This window comes from Saccostrea cucullata, unplaced genomic scaffold, assembly GCF_032062105.1.
Source record: "Saccostrea cucullata isolate Sc308-1 unplaced genomic scaffold, CSIRO_AGI_Scuc_v1 ctg2283, whole genome shotgun sequence".
NCBI lineage: Eukaryota > Metazoa > Mollusca > Bivalvia > Ostreida > Ostreidae > Saccostrea > Saccostrea cuccullata.
Window position 1 is genome coordinate 37,501 of NW_026936873.1, and position 26,248 is coordinate 63,748.

Genomic DNA, 26,248 nt, shown 5'->3' on the forward strand with positions numbered 1-26,248 from the left:
TTAAATTGTTAAGATAAAGGGTTAAGTTCCCTCACAAGGGGAGATAATCAAGAAAAGACAAAAATAGGGTGTGGTCATTAAAAAATCTTCTCAAGAACCAATGGGTCAGAAAAAATGAAACTTATGTGGAAGCATCCTGGAGTAGTGTAAATTCTAAATTGTTCAAATCATGACCCCCGGGGGTAGGGTGAGGCCACAATTGGGAATCAAAGTTTTAGATAGAAATATGACTGTCGTCATGAGAAAAGGGCCCTTAAGGTCAAATTTTCACAAATTGACTTTTTATTAAATTTTGATAGCCAGACTCTTTCTGAATGCAAATATACATAAATTTTGAAAATATCTCACTTTTTCGGTATTTTATGAGCATTTTAGTGAGGCACTCCAAAAAAAAACTTATCTTAATATTTTTTGATGTTAATCACTAAAAACGTAATGACGTCCCCGCGTCTAATTCAGTTTTCAAAAAAAAAAAAACCATTAAAATTGCAAGTTATTTGAATAACTTCAATCGTTTTCAGAATTAAAAACATGAGAAGATATTTAATTTTTTCTTCAAAACAACTAGTATGTAACTATTCAAAAGGGATTTTGTATGTTATTGCTATTTTCAGACTAATTTTAGAGCAGATCTAGTAAATGCGTAAAAAAAGGGGGGTCTAGACAGAATGTACAAACGGTTTATAACATAATCAGTAGGGAAATAATATTTATTTAAATCCATACCAGCTATTCTTTTTTTATAAAATAACTGAATTGAATTTATAGTCCAAGTAAGACATGTTAATTAAAAAGCCATCAACCGATAATTTGAGCCATCAAAGTCTGTGCGGGAGCAAATCGATTTGCACCATTACCGAGGTCCTAAGGAGTTGAAAGCTCACTTGAGCTGAAAGCTCACTTGAGCTGAAAGCTCAAGTGAGCTTTTCTGATCACCCGTTGTCCTTCCGTACATCTGTCCGTCCGTCTGTGAACTTTTCACATTTTCAACTTCTTCTCAAGAACTACTGGGCCAATTTGAACCAAACTTGCTACAAAGCATCCTAGGGTGAAGGGGAATTTAAATTGTTAAAATCAAGGTCAAGACCCCTGCCAAGAGGAGATAATCAAAAAAGTACAAAAAAATGTTTTTCTCAAGAACTACTGGTCCATAAAAGCTGAAACTTATGTGGGAGCATCCTTGTGTGGTGTAGATATTAATTTATTAAAATCATGACTTCCGGGGGTAGGGCGGGGCCACAATAGGGAATCCAAGTTTTACATAGAAATAATAAGAACAAATCTTTAAAAAAAAATCATCTACTCAAGAACCAGTAGGCCAGGAAAGCTGAAACTTATGTGGGAGCATCCTTGTGTGGTGTAGATATTAAATTATTAAAATCATGACCCCCAGTGGTAGGGCGGGGCCACAATAGGGAATCCAAGTTTTACATAGAAATATACATATATAGAACAAATCTTTAAAAAAGATCTGCATCACCCAAGTTACTCAGGTGAGTGATGCGGCCCAAGGGCCTCTTGTTTTTTAGTGTATTTGGTAACGTTTCATAAGCAGTAAATACTTTAAATTTTATTTTTGTGTGTAATTACTTAAATTCTGTCTTTTAATTGCAGGAACCACTCGTTTATAAGTACTGAGAAAACTATGATCAGAGGGAGAAGTATGTCTTCAAAAGCTGACATAATCGCTTATTCCAAAGAGAGACAAAAAAAAAATTCAGAGAGGAAAGTTGTTTTTATTTGTGAGGTATGATTGTTATGATTTGGACTTAAAAAAAAATGTGTGTGTAAGTTAAAAGTACATTTTTAGATTAATTTCAACCTTTAATCATCCTGATTTTTTTCCCCATAATTTTACAGTCTGTGTATCAGAAGTTGCAGGTGAGAGTTTTAGGTTTTTTTGGTTTGCACTGTTGCACTCAGTTTTTCAATAATTATTATGAAATAAACTTATATAGCTTCAATAATATAGCCACCTCCGATTTTTAGCTCACCTGAGGTATGTCCAGTGCACGATGTTTTTTCGATATTGTCGACATCACTGTAAAATACCAGTCATCCTAATATCCTAACATACTTAACATGACAATAATTCCTTTGTTTATCTCTATATATATATATTACATTGTTTAACAATATAACGTCAACATCTTGTTAACATTGCCTTCCCCTTTTCTGTTGTTTACATCGTTCACATCGTCGAAATCGCAATGTTGGTCGGTATCGAGTCGACATCGTGTCAACATTGCCCCTCTTAATTTTCTTGTTTACAGCGTTCACATCGTTGACGTCACAATGTTGGTCAATATCGAGGCAACATTGTGTCAACATTGCCCCTCTTATTTTTCTTGTTTACATCGTTCACAACGTCGACATCGCAATGTTGGTCGATATCGAGTCTACATCGTGTCAACATTGCACTTCTTATTTTCTTGTTTACATCGTTCACAACGTCGACATCGCAATGTTGGTCGATATCGAGTCTACATCGTGTCAACATTGCACTTCTTATTTTCTTGTTTACATCGTTCACATCGTCAACATCGCTATTTTGGTTGATATTGAGTCGACATCGTGTCAACATTGCAAAATCTTGTTTACATTGTTCACAACGTTGACATCGCTGTGTTGTTCGGTAATTGAATTGATGTTGTGTAAACATTGCATTATTATTTTTTTTTCTTTATATACTTAGTTTCCGTGTTTGTCTATATTGAGTCATCATTAATTTTTTTTTGGTCTATTTATCTTTGTAAAATTGTTGACAACACATTTAACGCATAAAATCAAGTTCAGTTCATATTGATAAGGCAATACTAGTATAATCTGTTTACTTTTTACACAATGTCACCAGGGCAATCTTTGACTCTTATGAGTCCACATCAGGTGTACATCAAGTATGAAGCATGTCTCTTACATTGAACTAAAAACCTGATTTCCAACCTTGAAAACAGTGTTTGTCATCTGCACAGTACATGCGAAATAGTTTAAACATTAATTACATCGCGTTGTCAATATACAATGTAGAAATAAAAGCAATATAGACAATGTAAACTCTATATCGTATCAACATTGTTTACATTGCGATGTCGACCTCGATGATGTCGTCATGTAGAAAAAATGACAACGTAGACGACGTAAACACGATATTGTATCAACATTGTTATCATTGCGATGTCGACAATATCGAATTGATTAATGGAACTGGACATGAATGTGGCTCAAGTTAGCTTTTCTGATCAAAATTTGTCCGTTGTCTGTCGTTGGAGTCATGCAGGGTTGCAAATAACCACTCGCCCACTCGCAAATGTGAGTAAATTTTCCTGTGGGGACCAGCTCTTGAGAATGTTATCGCTTACCTGGCAATTAAGAATTTTATAGGACCTTTTCCAGAATCAGATTATATTACCTTAGTTTCATATATCCTGGGTGGATTTTTCTGTCTTTGATCATTCAGCTGATTCAATTTTTCAAAAACATTAATTGTAGCTTTATTTCAGATATTAAATATGTCAACCTAGTTAACATTTATCTTAAATTTAAAGAGTTATCTTTATTATTACAAGAATTTCCAGAACAACTTTTTGAAGTTCTGTTTTCTGCTGCTAGGCAGCCATGTTGGATGTCCACTGTAAATATAACACCTTGTTAATTCAGTCCAGGGATGTTTGGCAATTTCATTTATGAACGAAAAAAAACGACATATCGACCCTTGTTTTGGGGGGAATGTTACAAGAATCAAACATTTTTATGCCCCGCCATGAATATGGCCGGGGCATATAGTGTTCGTCATTCTTCTTCTGTCACACTTTGTGTTTAGCTCTGTTCAAAGCTAAGTTTTACAGAAACTATCCAAGAGAATTTCATCAAACTTCATATGCTGATAGATATTGATGAGAGCTTTGCAACTGCATCAACATTTTATGACCTTGACCTTTTCTTTGACCTTGATCCACTTTTCTTAAATTAGAATTTAGCTCAGTTTTAAACATACCATTCAAGATGGTGTTATCAAACTTCACATGTTGATACAAACTTGCACAGATGATGCATCTCAGGATGAACATTACCAGACTTGCTTCAGGTGCTGGACTTGACCTACATTTTCCAGATGAGTGACCAGGTTAAAGTTTTTGGTGCAGGTCCATTCCTAAGGAACTAAAAGCCCTTCTTGGACCAAACTTGCATGCATGATGCATTGAGAGATGGACACTACCAGACTTGTTTCGGATGCTAAATCTGACCTACATTTTCATTCCCAAGTAACTATAAGCCCTACCTGAATCAATTTTGCATGTATGATGCACTTAGGGATGGACACTACCAGACTTGCTTTGGATGCTGGATCTGACCCCAGTTTTCATTCTCAAGTAACTATAAGCCCTAACTGAACCAATATTGCATGGATAATACATCTAGGGATGGACACTACCAAACTTGCTTCGGATGCTGGATCTGACCTATATTTTGATTCCCAAGTTACTATAATCCCTACCTGAACCAAACTTGCATGGATGATGCATGGATGAACAGCTGGACCAAGTATTTCTGGGTAAAGGGGATTCAAACTAGTTCAAATGAAGGGCCAAGCCCTCTTCCTAGGGGACATAATTATAAATAAGTGAAAAATTAAAGGCATTTTAAAAGAAATCTTCTTATCAAGAACCACTGGGTCAGGAAAGATGAAATCATGTGAAATCATTCTTATGGGGCCATTTCACCAAGAACGATCTGGAAAAACCGCATGCAACCACGGGCGACCATGGTCGCACCTCTGTTTTTATGTAGTTGCATGAAAAATCCGTGCGACCTAGACATTTATTTTCCCTCTGCGCTCTACGTTCGATGTTATCTCGTATAACTTTCGTTGTAAACGTTCTTGGTGCGTCCTACACGCTCTATGGACGCATTTTGCATGCTCTACCTGCGCCTTTCCATCCAATATGCTCAATTCTAGTTCTTTTCTCAACTACTTCTCGTCTGAGTTACGCCAAATTTGCCCTGGTCATTCAGATTAAGTGCGACCTACTGCTATCGTATAAAAAGACCCAGTGATCAGTGGGCGATCATCAGTTTTGACCATAATTATGTGTAATAAACAACAATGTGTAAAAAATGATTTCATATATTGAATGTATGATAAGAGATTAAAATACAAACAAATCTAAATGAAACGACCAATAAAATTAAATAGAATAAAATGAAATTCAGAAATAAAAAATGAAAGAACAATAAAACCAAACTAAAAACAAAACAAAATATACCCCCCAAAACAAACACAGTAGCCAACAACAACAAAATCTCACCAAAACTTACAGAAAAAAAATGGGGGAAAAGAAAGAAAAATATAGAAAAAAAACCCATTGAAACCAACAACAAAAACCAACCAAAGCTTGCGCCCTATCTGCACGGTTTTCAGTAGGCGTGGCTTAATCGGATTAGGCGAAGGTAAGTCGCAACTTATGCGAGAAATGATCTTTAGTGGTTGAACCTTAAATGCACATAGATCGCACCTCAATCCTCTGATCATAATCAAATCGTCTCTATTTCACAAACAGTGAGCAAACTGGTCTAAGGAAAATCGGGAGCAGGTCGCACGAAGCGATTCTTGATTGCAGTGGATGTAGGCTACATCGCATGGATCGAGCGAGTGTTGAGAATTGATCGAGCAGTAAGATCGTGTGCTCGATCAGTTTTCGCTAAAAAAGACTTAGCTTCGCTCATCCCCGCTCTAGCTTCAATTATTCGTTGTTTCGACGCACTCTTTGCGACTTTTAAGTCGAGGCTCAGTTTTTTGACATGTCAAAAAACTGAGCTGCAATCTATTTTTCAGGAAGACCATTCTTCGACTTTGAGCGACCACAGGAGACCAAGGCGTGACCACTTCGCGGTCAACCTTCGATTTCATGCGATCTTCAACGATCAAGCCACGCTCTTAGATCGCAACTCAGTCTTCCGGGAAGAAGTTTTGGTGAATTGGCCCTATTAGGTAGTGTAGATTGTCAAGTTTGTACAGATCATGACCCAGGGGCAAGGGTGGGACCACAATGGCCGATCAAAATTTCACATAGGAATATATAGGAAAAATCTTTCAGAATCTTCTTCTCAAGATCCATAGGGACAGGAAAGATGAAACTCATGGAATCATCCTCAGGTAGTGAAGATTCAAGTTTGTTCAAATCATGACCCCCGGGGGAAGGGTGGGGCCAATATGGCTGACCAAAGGGTGATCTAATTTCAACAAAAGAATAAATAGGAAAAATCTTAAAAAAATTACTTTTCAAGATCCATAGGGACAGGAAAGATGAAACTCATGTTGAATCATCCTCAGGTAGTGTACATTCAAGTTTGTTCATATCATGTCCCCAGGGGTAGATTGGGACCACAATGGTCGATCAAATTTTACATAGGAAATACATAGGTATAGTGTAGAATTAAATTTGTTCAAATTATAACCTCCAAGGGTACAGGAGGGTGTCAATGGTAGATCAGTTTTACATAGGAAAATAAAGGGAAAAATCTCAATTCCAGGTAAACTATGTTAAGTCATTTTGACATGTAAGCATCCTCATGTATTGAGGATTTAAATTTGTTCAAATCATACCTTTGGGGTAGGATAGAGGGAAATAGTAAGAATAATCTAACTGTGTCTCAGGAAAAGCCCTCACCACAGTTAGAATACCTTCCATATAATTATATATACTCTTGGTGTATCAAATTATTGCAGAATCGCGCGGAAAGAATTTTGAAAGATATACAAACGTATTTGCTCTGAAAATAACTTGTAAATTAATTGTAACAAACTTTTTTTTTATGCCTTTTATCCCAAAAAATAATCCATAAAAAGACGAAAAATTCAACTATACCTTCTCAACAATTTTTCTCACTTCAAATTTACCTGCCATGTTTACATTTGGAAGTCTCAGAATTGTTCGTAGTAAATACACAGAGTACGATTTATCGCCCGTGTTTACTTTGCTACATTGTGAATACACAGAACGAATTCTATCGTTAAACCAGGTATGTAAGACATAAATCATTTTAACGATAGAATATTCTATCGAGGGAAACGATGGGAAGTCAAATTCAAAAAAAATATATACTAACACAATGTTAAAAAAAAATGTATAAATATCTTTTTCTCAAGAACTTTCTCAAGAAGTTATATGCAGAATTGATATGGAGGCGTTTCGAAGTAGTATTAGAATTCAAGCACTAACCCCAGGCCAATCCTCACCCCTCCCCGTAAACTTTTCAATTCTGACCTGATTTGTACTTTTTCCTAGCCGATGTGCTCAGGTGAGCTATATGGCCCCTGGGCCTCTTGTTTAATCCAAATGTTTTTTTTTTCTGGAAAGGGTTACAAATCCTCAGCATCTTTGTAATAGTGCAAATACATTTTTTGAATACATGCGACTACAGGCAAAACATAACTTGCTTCTAATAAGACAAAATTTTTATTCACTGTCAACAAAATAGCCAGTTAAATGCGAAATACATAAAAATTAATCTGTGCATTTACCATGTGTCACTCTTCTCAGCAGCCATGACATTTCACGTGTGATGCACTGAGACTTTTGCTCAAAATGTAGATCAACTCTTTCAAAGGAAATGGTGGTTGTTTATAAATGATTGTAGTGGAGACCTGTTTACTCTCACAAATTTGCCGCATTTTTATACGAATTTTAAGTACAAAATATGTCTCATGTTTTGATGTTATAAAAGTACGGAGATCAGAAATGCATTTGTTTGGAATTTCGCAGTGAATTTTGTTATATTTTTTATTTATGTTTAGTAAGTAATCAGATTGATTGATTAATTGTATGTTGTTTAATGTCCCTCTAATGTCAACCAATCAAGGTCAGTAAACATGGCCAATAAATTTAATTTGATCCGAAATCAATTCACTGCTGCACATGCACCATTACGAAGACCCTGAGGAGTTGTAGCCCTATCAACAAAAATAAAAAACGGAGAAGGCTGCATTATTAAAGCTTTTTGTCATGCTAAAAAGAAAACCATTAAACAAATACAGCTATATTATTAATTTTGGTGTGGGTTTGTATGTGTGTGAAAACAATACTGTAACATTTTTGTAAATGTTGTTTAACATCTCACCAAATCACTGGCTGTAATTGAAAAAAAGGGTGCCCATTTTACAAAAAAAATTTGATTTCTGTAGAATCACTTTTTTCTGCGTGGTATTAATTTACACTATGTACGCGGTCACAACTTTTCTGCGGAAATTTGTCCAATCGTACTTAATGAAAATGTAAGCATATAGTGACCAACTAGATTATGAAATCTGAAAGCATCTGAAATTCAAAATTTCATGCAAAGGAAGTTAAAATAGAGAGATGATGTAAATAGAACCTACTTGTTGTACCTGATGTGAAGGTATACTCAAAATAAATCCAAAATCTCCAACATCCTTTTAAAGACACAAACTTGGTTTCAAATTCTTGTTGCTGATCTCTGCAGAGACAAACTCTCTGATTGGCTACCTTGAATACCCATAGTGCTCCTTGAGAGAAGTCTAGTATAGGGTAAAAAGTCTAAGTCCACACTTATACTTCGCTCATACCATACTGATCTTCGGTTATTTTAGTAAGGTATAAGTGAAATATTCACTCTTTATTTATTAGTGAAGTATTAACAAAATCAATTTCTTACTTATACTTACTTTGACTTATACATGTTGTACACTTATAAGTAAATTTCAAAATTTATATGTGACTTATAAGTTAGTTACTAATAAGTGGATTATAAACACTTATAAGTTTCTATTATTTTTATCTCACCTGAGCCGAAAGCTCAAGTGAGATTTTCTGATCAAAATCCGTCCGTCTGTCCATCTGTAAACCTTTCACATTTTCGACTTCTTCTCAAGAACCATAGGGCCAATTTTAAGCAAACTTGGTACAAACCATTCTTAGGGGAGGGGGAGTTTAAATTGTTAAAATGAAGGGCCAAGTCCCCTTACAAGGGGAGATAATCAAGAAAAGGCAAAAATAGGGTGGGGTCACTAAAAAATCTTCATCTCAAGAACCACCGGGCCAGGAAAGCTGATACTTATTGGGGAGCATTCTGGAGTAGAATAGATATTAAATTGTTAAAATCGTTATCCCCGGGGGTAGGGCGTTGCCACAATAGGGAATCCAAGTTTTACATAGAAATAAATAGAACTAATCTTTAAAAATTTTCATCTCAAGAACCACTAGGCCAGAAAAGATGAAACTTATGTGGGAGCATCCTTGGGTAGTGAAGATATTAAAGTGTAAAAATCATGACCCCTGGAGGTATGGTTGGCCATTATAGGGAATCCAAGCAGGGCTCGACGTTAACTTTTTTAGCTACTTGTCCATGTGGACAAGTGACCAAGAAATTTACTTGTCCGAGTTTCAACCTCACTTGTCCGAAAATTTTCAATAAAGTTCAATAGTTTTAACATGTAAATTAAAATTTAGTCCATTTATTTACACATGTCATGTGCTTGATTGATTCTTGATGTTATTGATAAATACAACAGACACATAATATGAAATTTAATTTAGGCTTTCTGTCCTGACAATAAAATAAATGTCAACATGTGAACCTGTCAACATCAAACAATATTTGCGCTTTGATAAATATCTTCCATGGCTTTCAGTAGTATGCAATTAGTGAACTTGGATCCCGATCGAATTTGAACTCAATTTTAATATAGCGATATATATCGGGATCGAAGTTTGCATTTTATGTACAGCTTCCGTCTTGAGACTACCGATTTAGCTTTCAAAAGTTGTTCTTTTTATTTTTTAGAGAACCCTTTACAATAAAATGCACTTGTCCAAGCGGACAAGTGCCCAGCAATATTAACTTGTCCGAATTTATTTATCATTGGTATTGGCAACGAATTTCATTTAGGTGATTGGTCAGTTAGAAAGTATTGCCCATGCCTCAATTAGCATATGAATTCATTCTTACGTCAGAAAATCTAGTTCCGTCGATCTGTTTATAATGGGAAAGGCCAACTATATTTTACAATTTTTTTAAAAATAGCATGTGAGCGCAATTAGGTACAATTTTCTTCTTTCACATATAGATAGATTTCAATAAAATACAGAGACCAGTCAAAAGAGAAAATTGTACCTGTCTATGATCGTATATTTTAAGGGTTTCAAACCTTTGTAGCTCACCTGAGCTAAAAGCTCAAGTGAGCTTTTCTGATCACATTGTGTCCGTCGTTCGTCCGTCTGTCCGTCCGTAAACTTTTCACATTTTCGACTTCTTCTCAAGAACAACTGGTCCAATTTTGACCAAACTTAGTACAAATCATCCTTGAGTAAATGGGAATTTAAATTGTCGAAATTCGCAAGGGGAGATAATCAAGAAATGGTAAAAATAGGGTGGGGTCATTAAAAATCTTCTTCTCAAGAACCACTGGGCCAGAAAAGCTGAAACTTATGTGGAAACATCCTATGGTAATATAGATTTTAAATTGTTCAAATAATAACCCCTGGGGATTGGGCGGGGCCACAATGGGGAATCAAAGTTTTACAAAGAAATATATAGGAAACATCTTAGAAAATCTTCTTCTCAAGAACCACTGTGCCAGAAAAGCTGAAACTAATGTGGAAGCATCTTTGGATAGTTTAGATTTTAAATTGTTCAAATCATGACCCACGGGGATCGGGTGGGGCCACAATGGGGAATCAAAGTTTTACATAGAAATATATAGGAAAAATGTTTGAAAATCCTCTTCTCAAGAACCACTGTGCCAGAAAAGCTGAAACTTATTTGGAAGCATCCTGGGGTAGTGTAGATTCTAAATTGTGCAATACATGACCCCTGGGGATCGGGTGGGGCCACAATGGGGAATCAAAGTTTTACATAGAAATTTATAGGAAACATCTTTGGAAATCTTTTTCTCAAGAACCACTGTGCCAGAAAAGCTGAAACTTATGTGGAAGCATCCTGGGATAGTGATGATTTTAAATTATACAAATCATGACCCACCGGGATTGGGTAGGGCCACAATGGGGAATCAAAGTTTTTCATAGAAATATATATAGGAAAAATCTTTCAAAAATTTCTTCTTAATAGCAACTGGGCCAGAAAAGCTGAAATTTATATGGAAACATCCTGGGGTAGTGTAGAATTCAAATTGTTTAAATTATGATCAGTGGGGTAGGGTGGGGTCACAATATCAGGGGTTTAAATTTTCCCTGAAAATTCACTGGTCCAAGGACTATTAAGCTGGTGAAATTCACTAGTCCGCATCACTTAATTACTAGTCCAAATAAAAAACAAAACAAACACTGAAATGCTTAATTTAAATTAACTTTTGAGGCATCATAAGACATATTTGTTTCATCATCATATTCAGAGTCTTTCTCATGCAGTTTGTGACCATGTACATGTCTACTTTTATTAGCAGAGAGCAACCACTGTGCTATGCTTTTTTCTGCCCTAAAATCTTTCAAATCAGGACCTTCTAACATCAAGAGTAATTGATTTCGCAAATTGTTCTGAGTAAGTTTTGTCCGTCTATTTGTTTTTACAATGTTCTGGGTTGAAAATCCTCTTTCACAACTGGCAGTGCTAGGGGAAAGTGTCATCATAACTTCAATCACTTTACATATGACAGGGAGATGCTTTGATTGTCTGTCCTCAGCAATAACTGAGGAATAAATATCAACTAATGATACATGCCTAAGATGCCTAACTTTTGCTTTCAAAAGTGACCACTGTGAAAGAACAACAGCCTTTTCAGCTTCATTGAATAAAAATGAAAAACGTTCATGACTGACAATTGACATTATCTCATCAACACCATACTTGCCTAGTTCTGGTACTAGCACTGGCCAGTTCTTGACATTAAAAACATTGAACAAAGAAAATGGGGGTTTGTACAATGCATCAAACCTCTTCATTAAATAAGTAATGACATCAGACAAAAACTTTTTAACATCAGCATCATCTGAGTAATTGAGTGTTTGTGCAGGGGTTTTCCTACCCTTTTTAAACTGGGTCCGGGGTCCGTAGAATTGGGAAAATTGACGCGAAAACTGTTCAAATTGGGAAAATTTTAAAAAGGACCAATTTTGTTATTTCCCCAAATCAATGAAAATGAAGGGACCAAAAAGGGTCTGTATTACAATAGAGTTAACAACTGTAGACAGATATAAAGAGTCGCACATTATTCAGCTGTTGTAGGATGATAAAAAAAAAATGCCCAAAAAATTGCTATATATGATATATTTTGACTTATGTAAAAGAAAAAGATTTAAATGGTCATAATATTTTTTAATTGGATAATGAAAATTTCCAGAAAAAAATTATTTAGTTTTATTGATTCACGACTGAAGTAAGGAAAACAGTTTAAGTGATTAATTCGATAAAGGTGATTTCATATTTTTTTTTGTTAATATATATTCCATTTGTGACTAAGAATAAGTAAACATAATTTTTTCTTGTTGTATATTTAAAAAAAATGCAGGAAAACACTGATTAGTTAATTTACTTTACATTCATGACTGGAGTAGAAGATTTATAAATTAAAAAAAAAATATTTGGAAATAAAATTTTGGAAATTGTTATCTATATTGATTTTACTTTGTAGTAACATTAATTATAACATATAAATGAAAATAAATCTTTGAATAGGCTCATGTTGGAAGATAGAGAAGTAGGATGACAGGTTTTTTGCGTTTAGGCAAATTAGTCAAACCCTTTCTATTTTTAGATCATGCAAGGAAGTAACTTTTGTGCAAGATCACTGACAACTTTCATGATAGGTGCAATCCTTTTATGATCATTATAGGGTACCTTGAATGAAACAAGTCATGTAAATTGTAATAATAACTAGTCACTAAACATCGTAGGTGATTTACCAAATGTGTTGCATCACTTATAGCTCGATGATACGATCACATGTTGACACCTGTAGAGATTTTCAGACGTTTTGCAGGGAAGCATTAAGCAAAATTAATATCTTACTTCGTTCTGAACTCTCTTAAGTTTTTGTCAAGGATACAAAATTGGGAAAAAAGAATCAAAATTGGGAAAATATGGCTGATTTTTTGATTGGGAATGGGTCCGGTAAACGGACCCAAAAACAAGCCAGGAAAACCCCTGTTGTGGTTTGTTTGTCAATTTTACATTGCCATATTTTGAGGTCACTGTGTCAAAATTTTCTAAAAATTCTTTCATATTAGCCCCATTGCTTGTTTTCAAACCCTCCAGGGCTAAAATGGCCCCATCTACTAAAATGGTAACTTCACACAACAACACAGTTTCAGACTGAAATGATTTGGACAGATTTGCAACTACAGATAAAAAGTCTAGCATGAAATGCAAAACTTTTACAAACTTGACAGTTGTTATTTTTAGGTCACCTGAGTAAACTCAGGTGACCTATTGCTATCCGTTTTCGTCCGTCGTCGTCCGTCGTGCGTCTAGTGTTAACATTTGAACATTTTCAGCTTCTTCTCTGCAACCACTGAACCAATTTCAGCCAAATTTGTCACAAAACATCTATGGGTGAAGGGGAACAAAAATTGTGAATTTCATGATCCCTGCCCCCCTGGGGCCTGAGGGGTGGGGCCAAAACCACTAAAATTAATGGAATCTTTAAAAATCTTCTCCTTTACTCCTGAACAACAAGCAGGCAAACTGTTTGCATGTTTGTAATCAGCAATGAGTCCTCTACCAAAAGTGTGAAATTCATGGCCCTAGGGTCAGGGGTTATAGTTCTAGGGCGGGGCTAAATAAGTAGGTAGTGAAAATGCATTATTTCTTTGAAAATCTTTTTCTCTGCTCCTGGGTATTAAATAAACCAACTAAGTACATAGTTATGATGAGCAAGAGTGCCTCTACCAAAATTGTGAATTTTATGGCCCGAGGGTCAGGGGTTCAGGTGTTAGGGCGGGGCTCTATTGCTTATACATAGTGAAAATACATGAATTCTTTGAAAATCTTCTTCTCAGCTCCTGGGTATTAAATAAACAAATTAAGTACATAGTTATGATAAGCAAGTGTGCCTTTACCAAAATTGTGAATTTTATGGCCCAAGGGTCAGGGGTTCTTGTTTAAGGGGGGGGGGGGCTCTAATGATTATATAGGGAAATGCATGAATTCTTTGAACATCTTATCCTTTGCCCCTGGTTAATATGCTAATGATCTAATTATATATTTAAGGCCAGGATTTTTTTTTAGTTTTTTAAACCCTCCAGTCAAGGTTTTGAATGTTCAAAAAAAAAATAAAACATTTTTTTCTTTCCAAAGTCAAATTTGAGTCGGGATCGAGATTTCAAATTTACGAACTCGCACTTCCGGTTTTAGGGCGGTTAAATAAAGCTATATCTGAGAAGAGCTTGGTTTAGTGTAAAATTCATCAATAAGAGTGCCATTCAAAACGTTTCACCCGTTCAAAAGACAAATAAAATGCTGACGACTTTGTTGCACAATGACATGATGGTGAGATAATTATGTATTCGTTTCAAAAGTAACTGTAAATTATTTTCCTCCCCCAGGTTTTTAACTGCCCCTGATAGCTATTGCATATTGCCAGGGACATTGTTTAGGTATCTATCATAGCTTACAGTCTAAGCATCATTCCTCAGAAAAGGGTTGCTTATGCATCAGGTGTAATGAATAAAACTATGGGAGAAGTGAAATCAAATTTGAGGAAGAACCTGAAGAAATAAAAAGAAATTCAAATATTAAAAGGCAAGAATATATACAAATATATACAGGCATGTAGTATCATTTGTATCAACCAGAAAAATTATTTTACACTTAATTGAAAAAAAATGTTGACCCTACTCCCTAATACTCCCTGTCTGTTTTATGATAGGAATTAATTTTAGGCATCAAGTAAATTTTAGAACAATGTCTACACATTCATATAACACATATTAAAGAAATGAAGATATTTTGAAATATATTTTGATCAACATCACAAAATTTATGTAGTTGGCCCAAACTAGCGGATGATGAAATAAGCAATTAAATGTTCTACTTTCCTATTTGTAAGCATTATGTGTCCAGTGGTAAGAAGCCTATTAGGATAGCATAAATAAAGAATGTACCAATGTTAATAATTGATTTATCAAAAAAAAAATTATTTCCTTCTCCTTCGGGACTTTATTACATGTTCATAACTAAATCTAAACATAAAAAAATGCTGGCCTTATAATGAAGAAAGGGGCCTCTTTCAAAATAGATAATTTCTCAGGGCTATGGGGTCAGGGGTACCAGGGGGGTACTTTGACTAAAAATGAATTAATGCTTTGATATCTGCCCTTTGATAAGCAATGGTGCCTCTTTCAAAATTTGTGAATTTCATGGCTTTTGATTAAAACACGAACCAAATATAATCACTGGAAAGTTGATACATGATACTCAGGTGACCTATAAGGCCCGAGGGCCTCTTGTTTTTCACAGCATCAATAGCCCTAGCCTTGCTAGCAAGCCACCTGACTTGTTTTACATTTGAAAAGTGAATAAGTTCTTTATCTAATATCTCAGCAATTGCCCTAAGTTCCCTCCTCCTTTTTGGGGAGTAGTGATAAAATTTGAAAATACCCTTAATGTTGTCTTCAAATGTGTCACTTAGATACTTCCAACACTTAACAGCATCTAAAATAGATAGTTCTAACTTATGAGGTACACACTGCAGAGCCAAAATATTGGTAAAGTCTTTTTTCATTTGTGCAACAACACCAGACTTTGATCCAAAGATTACAGAAGCACCGTCAAAGTTCGCCATGATGAGAGATGGAGTTCCTTTGTTATCAGGATGAAAATCGATCATTTTCAGATTTAAACCATTTTCCACTGCTGCATTCAGTGCACCCAAGACTCCAGAGGCATCCGATGATTTTACTGCTATAATGTCAATCTGTCTACACACTGGTATCCCAGAAATTGGATGCACATACCTAAATATCAAACAAGAAAATTCAAATAAATATGACTTTTTCAAATTTAACTTGTCATTTAATTTTTTTTCTAAAACACAAAATGCTTTTTCTTTTCTTAAAATAACATATTATTTGAAAAAAAGGCAAAATATTGATGCACTTTACCAAATATTATGTCATCTTATGCATTAAATTACAATTTTGTTATATAGTACTGACCGTAGATAGACAATTTCTTGTTCCAATATTGGGGCATCTGTAGATCCATCAGCAAGTATACTGACACAGTTTGTCATGAGAACTTCATCACAAATTCTTTCTCTTAAAGTCTGTGAAATAGCCGCTATAAAATTTTCACTGGCAATTATATTGTTATATTGACCGTGTATATCTAATCCATTCAAGCTGTTCAATTCATAAATGTACAAATAATCTGAAAATGGTTTTCCATTTCGTGCAACTGCATACGCAGTAATTGAAAAGGACTGTAATTTTTTTCTTCTCCTCTTCAGACAATTTATAAAAAGCTTTGCCTATCTCCGTGTCTTTAATCACGGGTAATAGTTTGTTCCGATATTCTGCGACTGCCTTGTTGTTGTTCTGGTCATTGGAAATGGGATTTTTTTGGGTTAAATAATGTTTACTAACTGTTAAATGTTCATTCGTCTTATCATGTGAAATCAAAGGATCTATCTTTAGATTTGCTGTTCCTTTATACAGGGCACTCGATTTGTTGGCAAATTCAGGAAAACTGCGACAGTACTTACAAAACATAAGTCCATCATCATCCTGATCAACCCACGGATATCGTTCTTTCCAACCTTCTTGAAATGTTCTTTTTCGCTTGTTTTTGTCATATTTTTTATCTTTATTTTCATCAGAATTTTTCCTTTTACCGTTTTCAGCAGCTGAACTGACGAACTTTAAATCAAACAATGTTTGTTGGCCCTTTTTACTCATGGCGCCTTTCCCACCAGGCTGTCAAACTGATGCAATCGAACTGACGCTTGAAATTAGTTTTTATTTAAGAGCAGCAATAAAACGTTATAGTGATGCGATTAGTGCTTTCACAACGTTCGGCACACCTTGGCCATTGTCGTATATTGAAGTCAGGCGAGGTGAGCCAAATGCTTTAAAAGAAAACGAAAGTACACACGAACGAGGTTTTTTTTTGGTTGTTGTTTATTTGTTTTAATATTCCTTATTAAAATAATATTTTTCATTCTCAAAAGTACTGTTCCGATGGACTATTGATAGGTAAGGATTAGCTAGTCCGCCCCCAAGAACTTTAGGTCCCGGACCTCGGACCACCGTATTTTTAAACCCCTGAATATGTATTACAAGGGGTAAATCTAGTACAGGACAGAATTGTCAAAGCTTCTCAGGTGAGCGATGTGGCCCATGGGCCTCTTGTTAATTCTACCCCATGACGGGGCCCTTGCTGACTGGTCAGTTTTCTAGTTTCAATCTCGCCTCAAAAAGAGACTTAAACAGTATTCGATTTTTAGGTCACCTGAGTAACTCAGGTGACCTATTGCGATCTGTTTTCATCCGTCGTTGTCTGTGGTCCATCATTTTCCAGAAGTTTCCTCAATTCAGGTGGAATTTCATCATATTTGAGATACTTTTCTCTTCAGAAAACATAGCACATACTTGCCTATCTAAGATTGTTACACATAAACTGCATCTGATATTAATGTATAAAATATATAAATCTGGAAGATAGGCAAGAGTGTGCTCTTTGTTTTCTGAAACAAAATGTATTGTAAAATCGATGAAAATTTTGATAAAAATGAGAAATTTTGAATATTGACCCATTTCCTGATTTAACAGTGACCTATACATGTATGTTCTAAATATTAGAACCAATACTCAAACTGTGACAAGTTTTTATGGATAAACTGTCGGATCATTCTGAAAGACCCCCAAAATCAGGGGCCAAACACTGGTCTTACCCTATTTTGTCCTTTGCCACAAAGTATACTTGGGTAAGTTTTCAAGTGAAGGACCATGCCCTATTCCAAGGGGAGATAATAATTATTTAGTGAAAAATAATGGCATCTTTAAAAGATTTCACTTGGCTAGGAAAGATAAAAGCATTATCAGGTAGTGTAGATTAAGTTTTGTTTAAATCATGACCCCTGGGCATAGGGTGGGGCAGCAATGCATGTATGACTCCATAATTAGTCCTTAACTGACTGTGTAACTAATAATATGAAATACGATCAGACTGCATCAATTGACCGTCTGCCTTACATGACCCTGATATTCAGGGCCAAAATTTTCTCAGTAATCAGTGTTGACTGTACGTTATATTAAATAGAACTGCTATAAACTTGCTAAATAAATATAGATGTTGATTGTTACTTTGCACACACATGTCTTGGCCATACTCTGGACATCAACAAAATTGCAATTCATACTGCCATGATTTATCAATAACAATTTGGTGGTTTATTGAGAATTGACTCTATTTTTAGCCAATATATATTTATATATACCAGATTTGTGTGTTTATGTGATCATTGATTTATATTCAGGTGAAAAAAGACCTGCAACAGGAAGAACCAGTTTCTTCCCCGCCTAGGAAGAAACTAAGATCCAGCACACATACACTGGAAGAACCTGAGTGTTCATTCATAGGGGATCAAAATCTGTGGATGCAACATATCGGGGAACTTTTCGTTTACCTTGATTCATCCTTGAGCTCAATGGGGACACTTGGCTTCACTATTGAAAAGACTTGGGTAATTTATTTCAAGCTTAAATATAAATTGAGAATAAAATAACTTTTGGCTCAAAAGAAATAAGCCTGATATTTAAAGTCTGCCCTTTTTAGCTCACCTGAGCCGAAGGCTCAAGTGAGCTTTTCTGATCACATTTTGTCCGGCATCCGTCTGTCTGTACAAAAACTTTTCACATTTTTGACTTCTTCTCAAGAACCACTGGGCCAATTTCAACCAAACTTGCCACAAAGCATCCTTGGGTGAAGGGGAATCAAGTTTCAAGGGGAGGTAATTGAGAATTAGTGAAAATTGGGTGGCATGTTTTAAAAATCTTCTTCTCACGAACCACTGTGCCAGGAAAGATGAAACGTATGAGGAAACATCCTCAGGTAGTGTAGATTCAAGTTTGTTCAAATCATGACCCACAGGGGTAGGGTGGGGTCAAAATGGCCGACCAAAGTTTTACATAGAAATATATAGGAAATTTCTTTAAAAATCTTCTTCTCAAGAATGACAAAGCCATAATTCATCATATTTATATGGAGGCATGTTCAGGTAGTGTAGATTCAAGTTTGTTCAAATCATGTTCCCCTGGGGTAGGGCGGGGCAAAAATTGCTGACCAAAGTTTACCTTAGAAATATATAGGAAAATTCTTTAAAAAATCTTCTTCTCAAGAATGAAAAAGCCAAAATTCATCAAACTTATATGGAAGCATGCTCAGGTAGTGTAGATTCAAGTTTGTTCAAATCATGACCCCGGGGGGTAGGGCGGGGTCAAAATGGCCGACCAAAGTTTTACATAGAAATATATAGGAAAATTCTAAAAAAAATTCTTCTTCTCAAGAATGATAAAGCCATAATTTATCATTTTTATATGGAAACATGTTCAGATAGTGTAGATTCAAGTTTGTTCAAATCATGACCCCCTGGGGTAGGGCGTGGCAAAAATTGCTGACCAAAGTTTTGCATAAAAATATATAGGAAAATTCTTTAAAAATCTTCTTCTCAAGAATGACAAAGCCATAATTCATCATATTTATATGGAAGCATGTTCAGGTAGTGTAGATTCAAGTTTGTTCAAATCATGACCCCCTGGGGTAGGGCGTGGCAAAAATTGCTGACCAAAGTTTTGCATAAAAATATATAGGAAAATTCTTTTCAAATCTTCTTCTCAAGAATGACAAAGCCATAATTCATCATATTTATATGGAAGCATGTTCAGGTAGTGTAGATTCAAGTTTGTTCAAATCATGACCCCCTGGGGGTATAGGGCGGGGCCACAATGGCCGACCAAAGTTTTGCATAGAAATATATAGGAAAATTCTATAAAAAAATCTTCTTCTCAAGAATGACAAAGCTATTATTCATCATGTTTATATGGAAACATGTTCAGGTAGTGAAGATTCAAGTTTGTTCAAATCATGACCCCCCGGGGGTCGGGTGGGGCCAAAATGGCTGACCAAAGTTTTAAATAGAAATATATAGGAAAATTCTTTAAAAATCATTTTTTTAAAATAGCAAATCCAGGATTGGCCATGGGACTACTTTTGGATTTAAACTTTACAATAAAAAGCCATTTTCTACTTTTTCCTACCCTTAGTGCTCAGGTGAGCAATGTGGCCCATGGGCCACTTGTTAGGTCACCTGAGTAAACTCAGGTGACCTATTGCTATCTGTTTTTGTCTGTCGTGTGTTGTGCATTAACATTTAAACATTTTCTGCTTCTTCTCTAAAATCGCGGAACCAATTTCAACCAATTTTGGAATATAGCATTATGGGTGAAGGGGAACAAAAATTGTGAATTTTGTCATCGTTGTCCCCCTGGGGCCTGTGGAGTGGGCCAAAAACCACTAAAATAAGTGCAATCTTTAAAAATCTTTTTCTTTACTCCCAGGCATCAAGCAGTCAAACTGTTGGTATGATTGTAATCAGCATTGAGTCAACTACCCAAATTGTTTAATTCATAGCCCTAGGGTCAGGGGTTCTGTTGTTAGGGCGGGGCTCTATTGATTATATAGTGAAAATGCTTAAATCTTTGAAAATCTTCTTCTCTGGTCCTGAGTATTAGATAAACTATTTAAGTACATAATTATGATGAGCAAGAATGTCTCTACATAAATTATAAATTTTATGGCCCCAGGGTTGGGGGTTCTGGTGTTAGGGCAAGGCTCTATTGATTATATAGTGAAAATGCTTAAATCTTTGAAGACCCAAGAACCAAACTGTCTGCCTGAGGCAGTAAGAACGAAGGCAGACAGTTTGGTTCGAGGGTCCGACAAAACGCAATTTGCCTGAGAAATCTGTCAATGAATGTTTTGTTATACCTGTTTTATGTATGATATATACATATTAAAAAAAAGTTTTCCAAATTTTTTTTTCAAAATCCCGAGTCAATCTCCAGAGGACGATACTTTAATTCAAACAATCGAGAAGAGAAAAACGACTTTTAAAAATCGGAATATTGAAGCAAAGTAGTGAGGTACCTGAATACTGGACCCGTACGTGGTTCGAAAATGGTTATGTACTAGGCCTATGCACAAACATGTAAGCAAACGATAATGACTTTCGACAAGAGAACCATTTATTTGTTACTCTGTATTTCTTCAACTTACAGAGACAAAAAACGACCCGATTGTCGAAGTCTTTTAGTTATCTTGTATTTGAGACAATGAATCTTCCATGCCATCTTTGTTGTTAGTTGTACTTTCGGTTTGACGAATCATCTAAATTTAAACTCTCCTTCGATCATGAATCCCGGAAAATAACTGAACATCGTATATTTATGCCTTTTATTTGGAAATTAATGTACCTTTTTTTAACGGTAAGTGAAATCGACGTCAGGCATTTTTGATAGAATAAGCGTCGGGCGCGTTTGACGTAATAACGTCACAAACGAGAATAACGTCACATAACGTTATTTTACGTGGTATGGATCTTTTCCTTAAATAAACTAACTAAGAACATAGTTATAATGTGCAAGAGTGCTTCTTCCAGATATGAAGATTTTATGGCCCCAGGGTCAGGGGTTCTGGTTTTAGGGCGGGGCTCTGTAAATCATATAGTGAAAATGCATTATTTCTTTGAAAATCTTCCTTTCTGCTTCTGGGTATAAAATAAGCAAATAAAGCACATAGTTATGATGAGCAACAGTGCCTCTTCCAGATTTGTGACTTTTATGGCCCGAGGGTCAGGGGTTCTTGTGTTAGGGTGGGCTCTATAAATTATATAGTGAAAATGCATTTATTCCTTGAAAATCTTCTTCTCTGCTTCTGTGTATTAAATAAACTAAGAACATACATGTAGTTATGATGAGCAAGAGTGCCTCTTCCAGATTTATGAATATTCTGGCCCCAAGGCTAGGGGTTCTGGTGTTAGGACGGCCCTCTATTGATTATAAAGTAAAACTACTGTAGAAGTACTTTTTTTCGCGTGGTATTAATTTATGCTATGAATGCGGTCAAAAATTTTCTGTGGATATTTGTCCAAGCGTAGTTAATATAAATGTAAGGCATATAGTGACAGTCTTAAAAATCCGCTTAATTTTCTACCCGTGCATTAAACAGAAATTGAAATTACACAGAATTATGACCCTGTGGGAAAAAAGTACGTCTACAGTACATTAATTCTTTAAAAATATTTTTCTTTGCTTCTGGGTTTTATGCCAATGATCCAAGTCTATATATATATTTATGATGAAGAAAGGTGCATCTAGCAAATAAATTTAAGGTGCTTTTTTATGCCCCCAGGGTCAAAGGGGGGGGGGTCATAGTCTGAAAATAAATTAATGCTTTGAAATCTGCTCTTTGGTATTAATCAACCATTTTATGATAAAATTTGCAAAATTTTGAAATATGTGGCCCATGGGTCAGTGGTGCCTTTAAGGTGAGATGCACAACTGGGTATAAAGTGTAAGTGCATTTTCTCTTTGTTACTCTGATCTACCTCTGGGTATTAAGTACATAGAGTATGCATGCTAAGTAAATAATTATGAGGAGCACTGGTGCCTCTTTCAAAATTGTGAATTTCATGGCCTCTGGTTTAAAACACAAACCAAATTCAACTGTTTGAAAGTTGTTACACAATAAATACTCAGGTGACCTATAAGGCCCGTGGGCCTCTTGTTTTTCAAGTTGCAGTGCTCAGGTGAGCAATGTGACTCATGGACCTCTTGTTATATAAGGGACAAAAGTTCACTTAATTTTTTTTTTAATTTAGGTACGAGTAACATACCTTGAAGTGACTAAGTCTGCTTGGAGCAAAATTAAAACCACCCCCGGTAATAAAACTGGATCTCTGAAATATGAGGAAGGGGAGCAGCCTAGATTTTTCTACAGTAAACGATACAATTTTTTAAATAGAGAAGATCGTAAGGTCTTGTTCAAAGCACTCGTTCTCATTAAGATTATGCAGGAGAGACGAGACAAAGATGATCAAAAATAGAATTGGAAAACTAATCTATAAAAAAATTGATGGATGGTAAAGGAGCTACAGTTCCTTGTGTGATAAAAGTACAATTTACAGTACACAAAATATCTACAGGTACTCGTTTTGGACTGATAATTTTTTTTCACAAATAATTGCACAGAATGTGAAAATAAGGTGAATCATCCAAAACTAGCTCAAATTTTTGTGCAAAGTAAATTGCAAGTTTTTAACACATAGAAACTATAACTCCCAGGTTGTCTGATTTTTTTTACCTGAAATTATAGACCTGCAGCTAGCTTATAGAGCACATTATAAAGGTAAATAAATGTATGTATCTTGTAATATAGTTTTAGATTTGACAATTTTTTTTATACTTGTTGAAATTCATGAAAGAGAAATATTGCAATTTTTATGCCCCCCTTTGAAGAAGGGAGGGCATATTGCTCTGCTGCTGTCTGTCGGTCAGTCGGTCTGTCGGTCCATTTAGTTTCTGTTCATTTTCTTCAAAACCATTGCACATACTGAAATGAAATTTGGTATACAGGTATATCAGTTGAATATCTAGGTCAAGTTTTGTTTTGGGTATAATAGCACCATGTTTTACAGAGTTATGCCCCTTGGACTTAGAAAAATTCCAATTATTTGCAGTTTCCGTTCATTTTCTTTGGAGAGGTTGCACATATTGAAATGGAATTTAGTATGCAGATTAGTCAGATGAATATCTTGGTCAAGCAATGTTTTGGGTTTGATCACACCATTTTTGACAGAGTTATGCCCTTTTGGACTTAGAAAAATTCCAATTTGTGTGTGTGCGGGGGGGGGGGGGGCATAAGTGTTTTACAAACATCTCTTGTTGTGAAATACTTATGGTAGATGGCTGCCATAGTCCACTCCCATTTAATACTACAATGCCAAAGGTAAAAAAGGGTCAACAATGCAGCAACTCAAATAAAAATGTGGACTGATATAAGAAGGTATCCCACAGCAGTTGTCTTGTTGTCTTAAGCTTTCTCAAGAACCACTGGGCCAATCTCAATCAAACTTGCTACAAAGCATCATTGGGTAAAGGGGATTTAAGTTTGTTTAAATAAAGGGCCACAATTCTTTAAAGGGGAGATAATAATGCTTTTGTGAAAAATTAATGGCATCATTTTAAATTCTTCTTAAGAACCACTGTGCTTGAAACTAAGAAACATGGAATCATTGTGTGGTGGTTTTTGTTCAGGTATTGGCCCCTGAGGGTTGGGTAAAGCCACAATAGCGGAGAAGATATTTTATAGGAGTACTTTAAAAGAAAATCCTTAGACATCTTTCAAGAACAGCAAAACAGTGATTGATGATATTTATATGGAAGCATCCTCAGGAAGTGTGGATTCAAGTTTGTTCAAATCTGGAATGGTGATCCAAGTTTAACAGTCACCCACCTTGTTAGAGCGTGTACACTAAAGTTGCGAAGTAAGGAGTTGATCCTTCTGTTGCAGGTTCCAATCCCACTGTGGGACATGGAGATCAGTCCTTGGATGAGACAGTACAAACTGAAGTCTCACCAGTGCTATGTCGCAGTAGGTGCTGACCCCCCTGCTCAATGACCATGAGTGCCAAGTATAGGAAAAGATTTGCAGCTCCCGATTGGTGTCAACTCTTAATGAATAAAAAAATTTTGAGAGGGACTTAAAACATTATATATACAATTGAAGTTACTTATGAATAGGGAAATACTAAAAAAATGTCTTTTCAAGAACAGCCAAGCCATGATTGGTCATTTTTATTTGGAAGCTTCTTGGAAGGTAATATAGATTCACATATGTTTAAATTCTAATCCCAGCGTTTAGGGTGGGGCCCAGTGTGGTATCAAAAAGTTGACATATGAATATGTAAGGAAAAACTTATTGAATTTTCTGAAGAACAGCAAAGCTATGCTTAATGAAGCTTTCTCAGAAAGTGTAGATTTAATTTTGTTTTAATCATGATCTTGGGGATAGGTTGGGGCCACAATTGGCAATCAAAGTTTTACAAGGATCAAAATAGCTTATGTAAGCAAACTTATGCTCAGCATTTGCAGTCATTGGTTTCATTTTATTTTATCTTCTTATTGAGCCACAAGCAACATCCTTTATTTTGCAATATTTTAAGTTGTATAAAATGGAGTTGATAAAAATTATGATTTATACTAGCTGAAAAATGTAATATATACATTAAGTAAGCATTTTCTGATTAGGTAACTTTGATTGTAGAAAATTTATATTTTGTATTGAATCATTTGTTGTTGGGAGTGCAACATTTCCTTTTTAATGTCAATAAAAACAAATTTAAGGTATAATATATGTAGTTGCATGTCAACTGAAGGTTAAATATCCCTCTGCTCTATAAAAAAAACTGTATATTTTTTTACCTCTACTGATCATAGACCAGAAGAGCTTATGCGATAGTAATGCATCTGTGTATGTTTCTCTAGGTTTTTGTCTGTCTGTAAACAATTTTTTATCAAAATACTACTCCTCCTACAGTTTTGGTCTGATTTCAATATAACTTGGCGCACAAGTTGACTACACTACAGTACATATTTCTGTGTAACAATTTTTGGTTCGATGAACGGTGTTAGCATTGTTAATAAAATTGAAATTCCTGTGAAAATCATTCTAAATGCAACTTGTCCTACAGTTTTGGTCTGATTTCAGTTTATTTTGGCACAAAAGGAGACTACACTAAGAGAAACAATTCTGCATATCGGTTTTTGACTTGGATGAACATTATTGCATTGGTCACTAAAAGTAGAAATTCCTGTTAAATGCTCTCAAAATGCTACTCCATATACTGTTTTAGTTTAATTATAATATATTATAATATAATGTGGCATGCAAGTAGACTACACTAAGAACATAAAGAGAGATAATCAAGGACCATCATTCTATCTATTGCAGTTGTAAAGTTTCAATTTCCAAGTTAAGTACTTTGCTCTTCCTTTGCTATAAGTACAAACCAGTAGAGCTTCAGTCTCGACAGAGACTTCTGGTTTTTTCATCTCACCCGAAAATTAAAAATATAATGTATTTAAGAAAACAATATGTTAAAATAATAAATGATAGTTAAAAATATATATATACTGAGCAAAATAAGTTTAGCAATTGCTTTTCCGTATGTATGATTTAAAAATATTTTTCTTAATTGTTTTATTATGCTTCTTCTAAA

General features: G+C 35.3%; 1 protein-coding gene across 1 annotated transcript in view; it reads left to right on the forward strand.

Annotated features, from left to right (window-relative positions):
- The window catches only part of LOC134246781 (uncharacterized), a 38,129-nt gene extending 14,270 nt beyond the window's left edge, over positions 1-23,859 (forward strand). Inside the window, exons 3-5 of the mRNA XM_062729142.1 lie at positions 1,615-1,747; positions 18,449-18,655; positions 22,850-23,859. Of these exons, the coding sequence (XP_062585126.1) occupies positions 1,615-1,747; positions 18,449-18,655; positions 22,850-23,074 (565 nt within the window). The 3' untranslated portion in view covers positions 23,075-23,859. The remainder of the gene's footprint in view (positions 1-1,614; positions 1,748-18,448; positions 18,656-22,849) is intronic.
- The last annotated feature ends 2,389 nt before the right edge of the window (positions 23,860-26,248 follow it).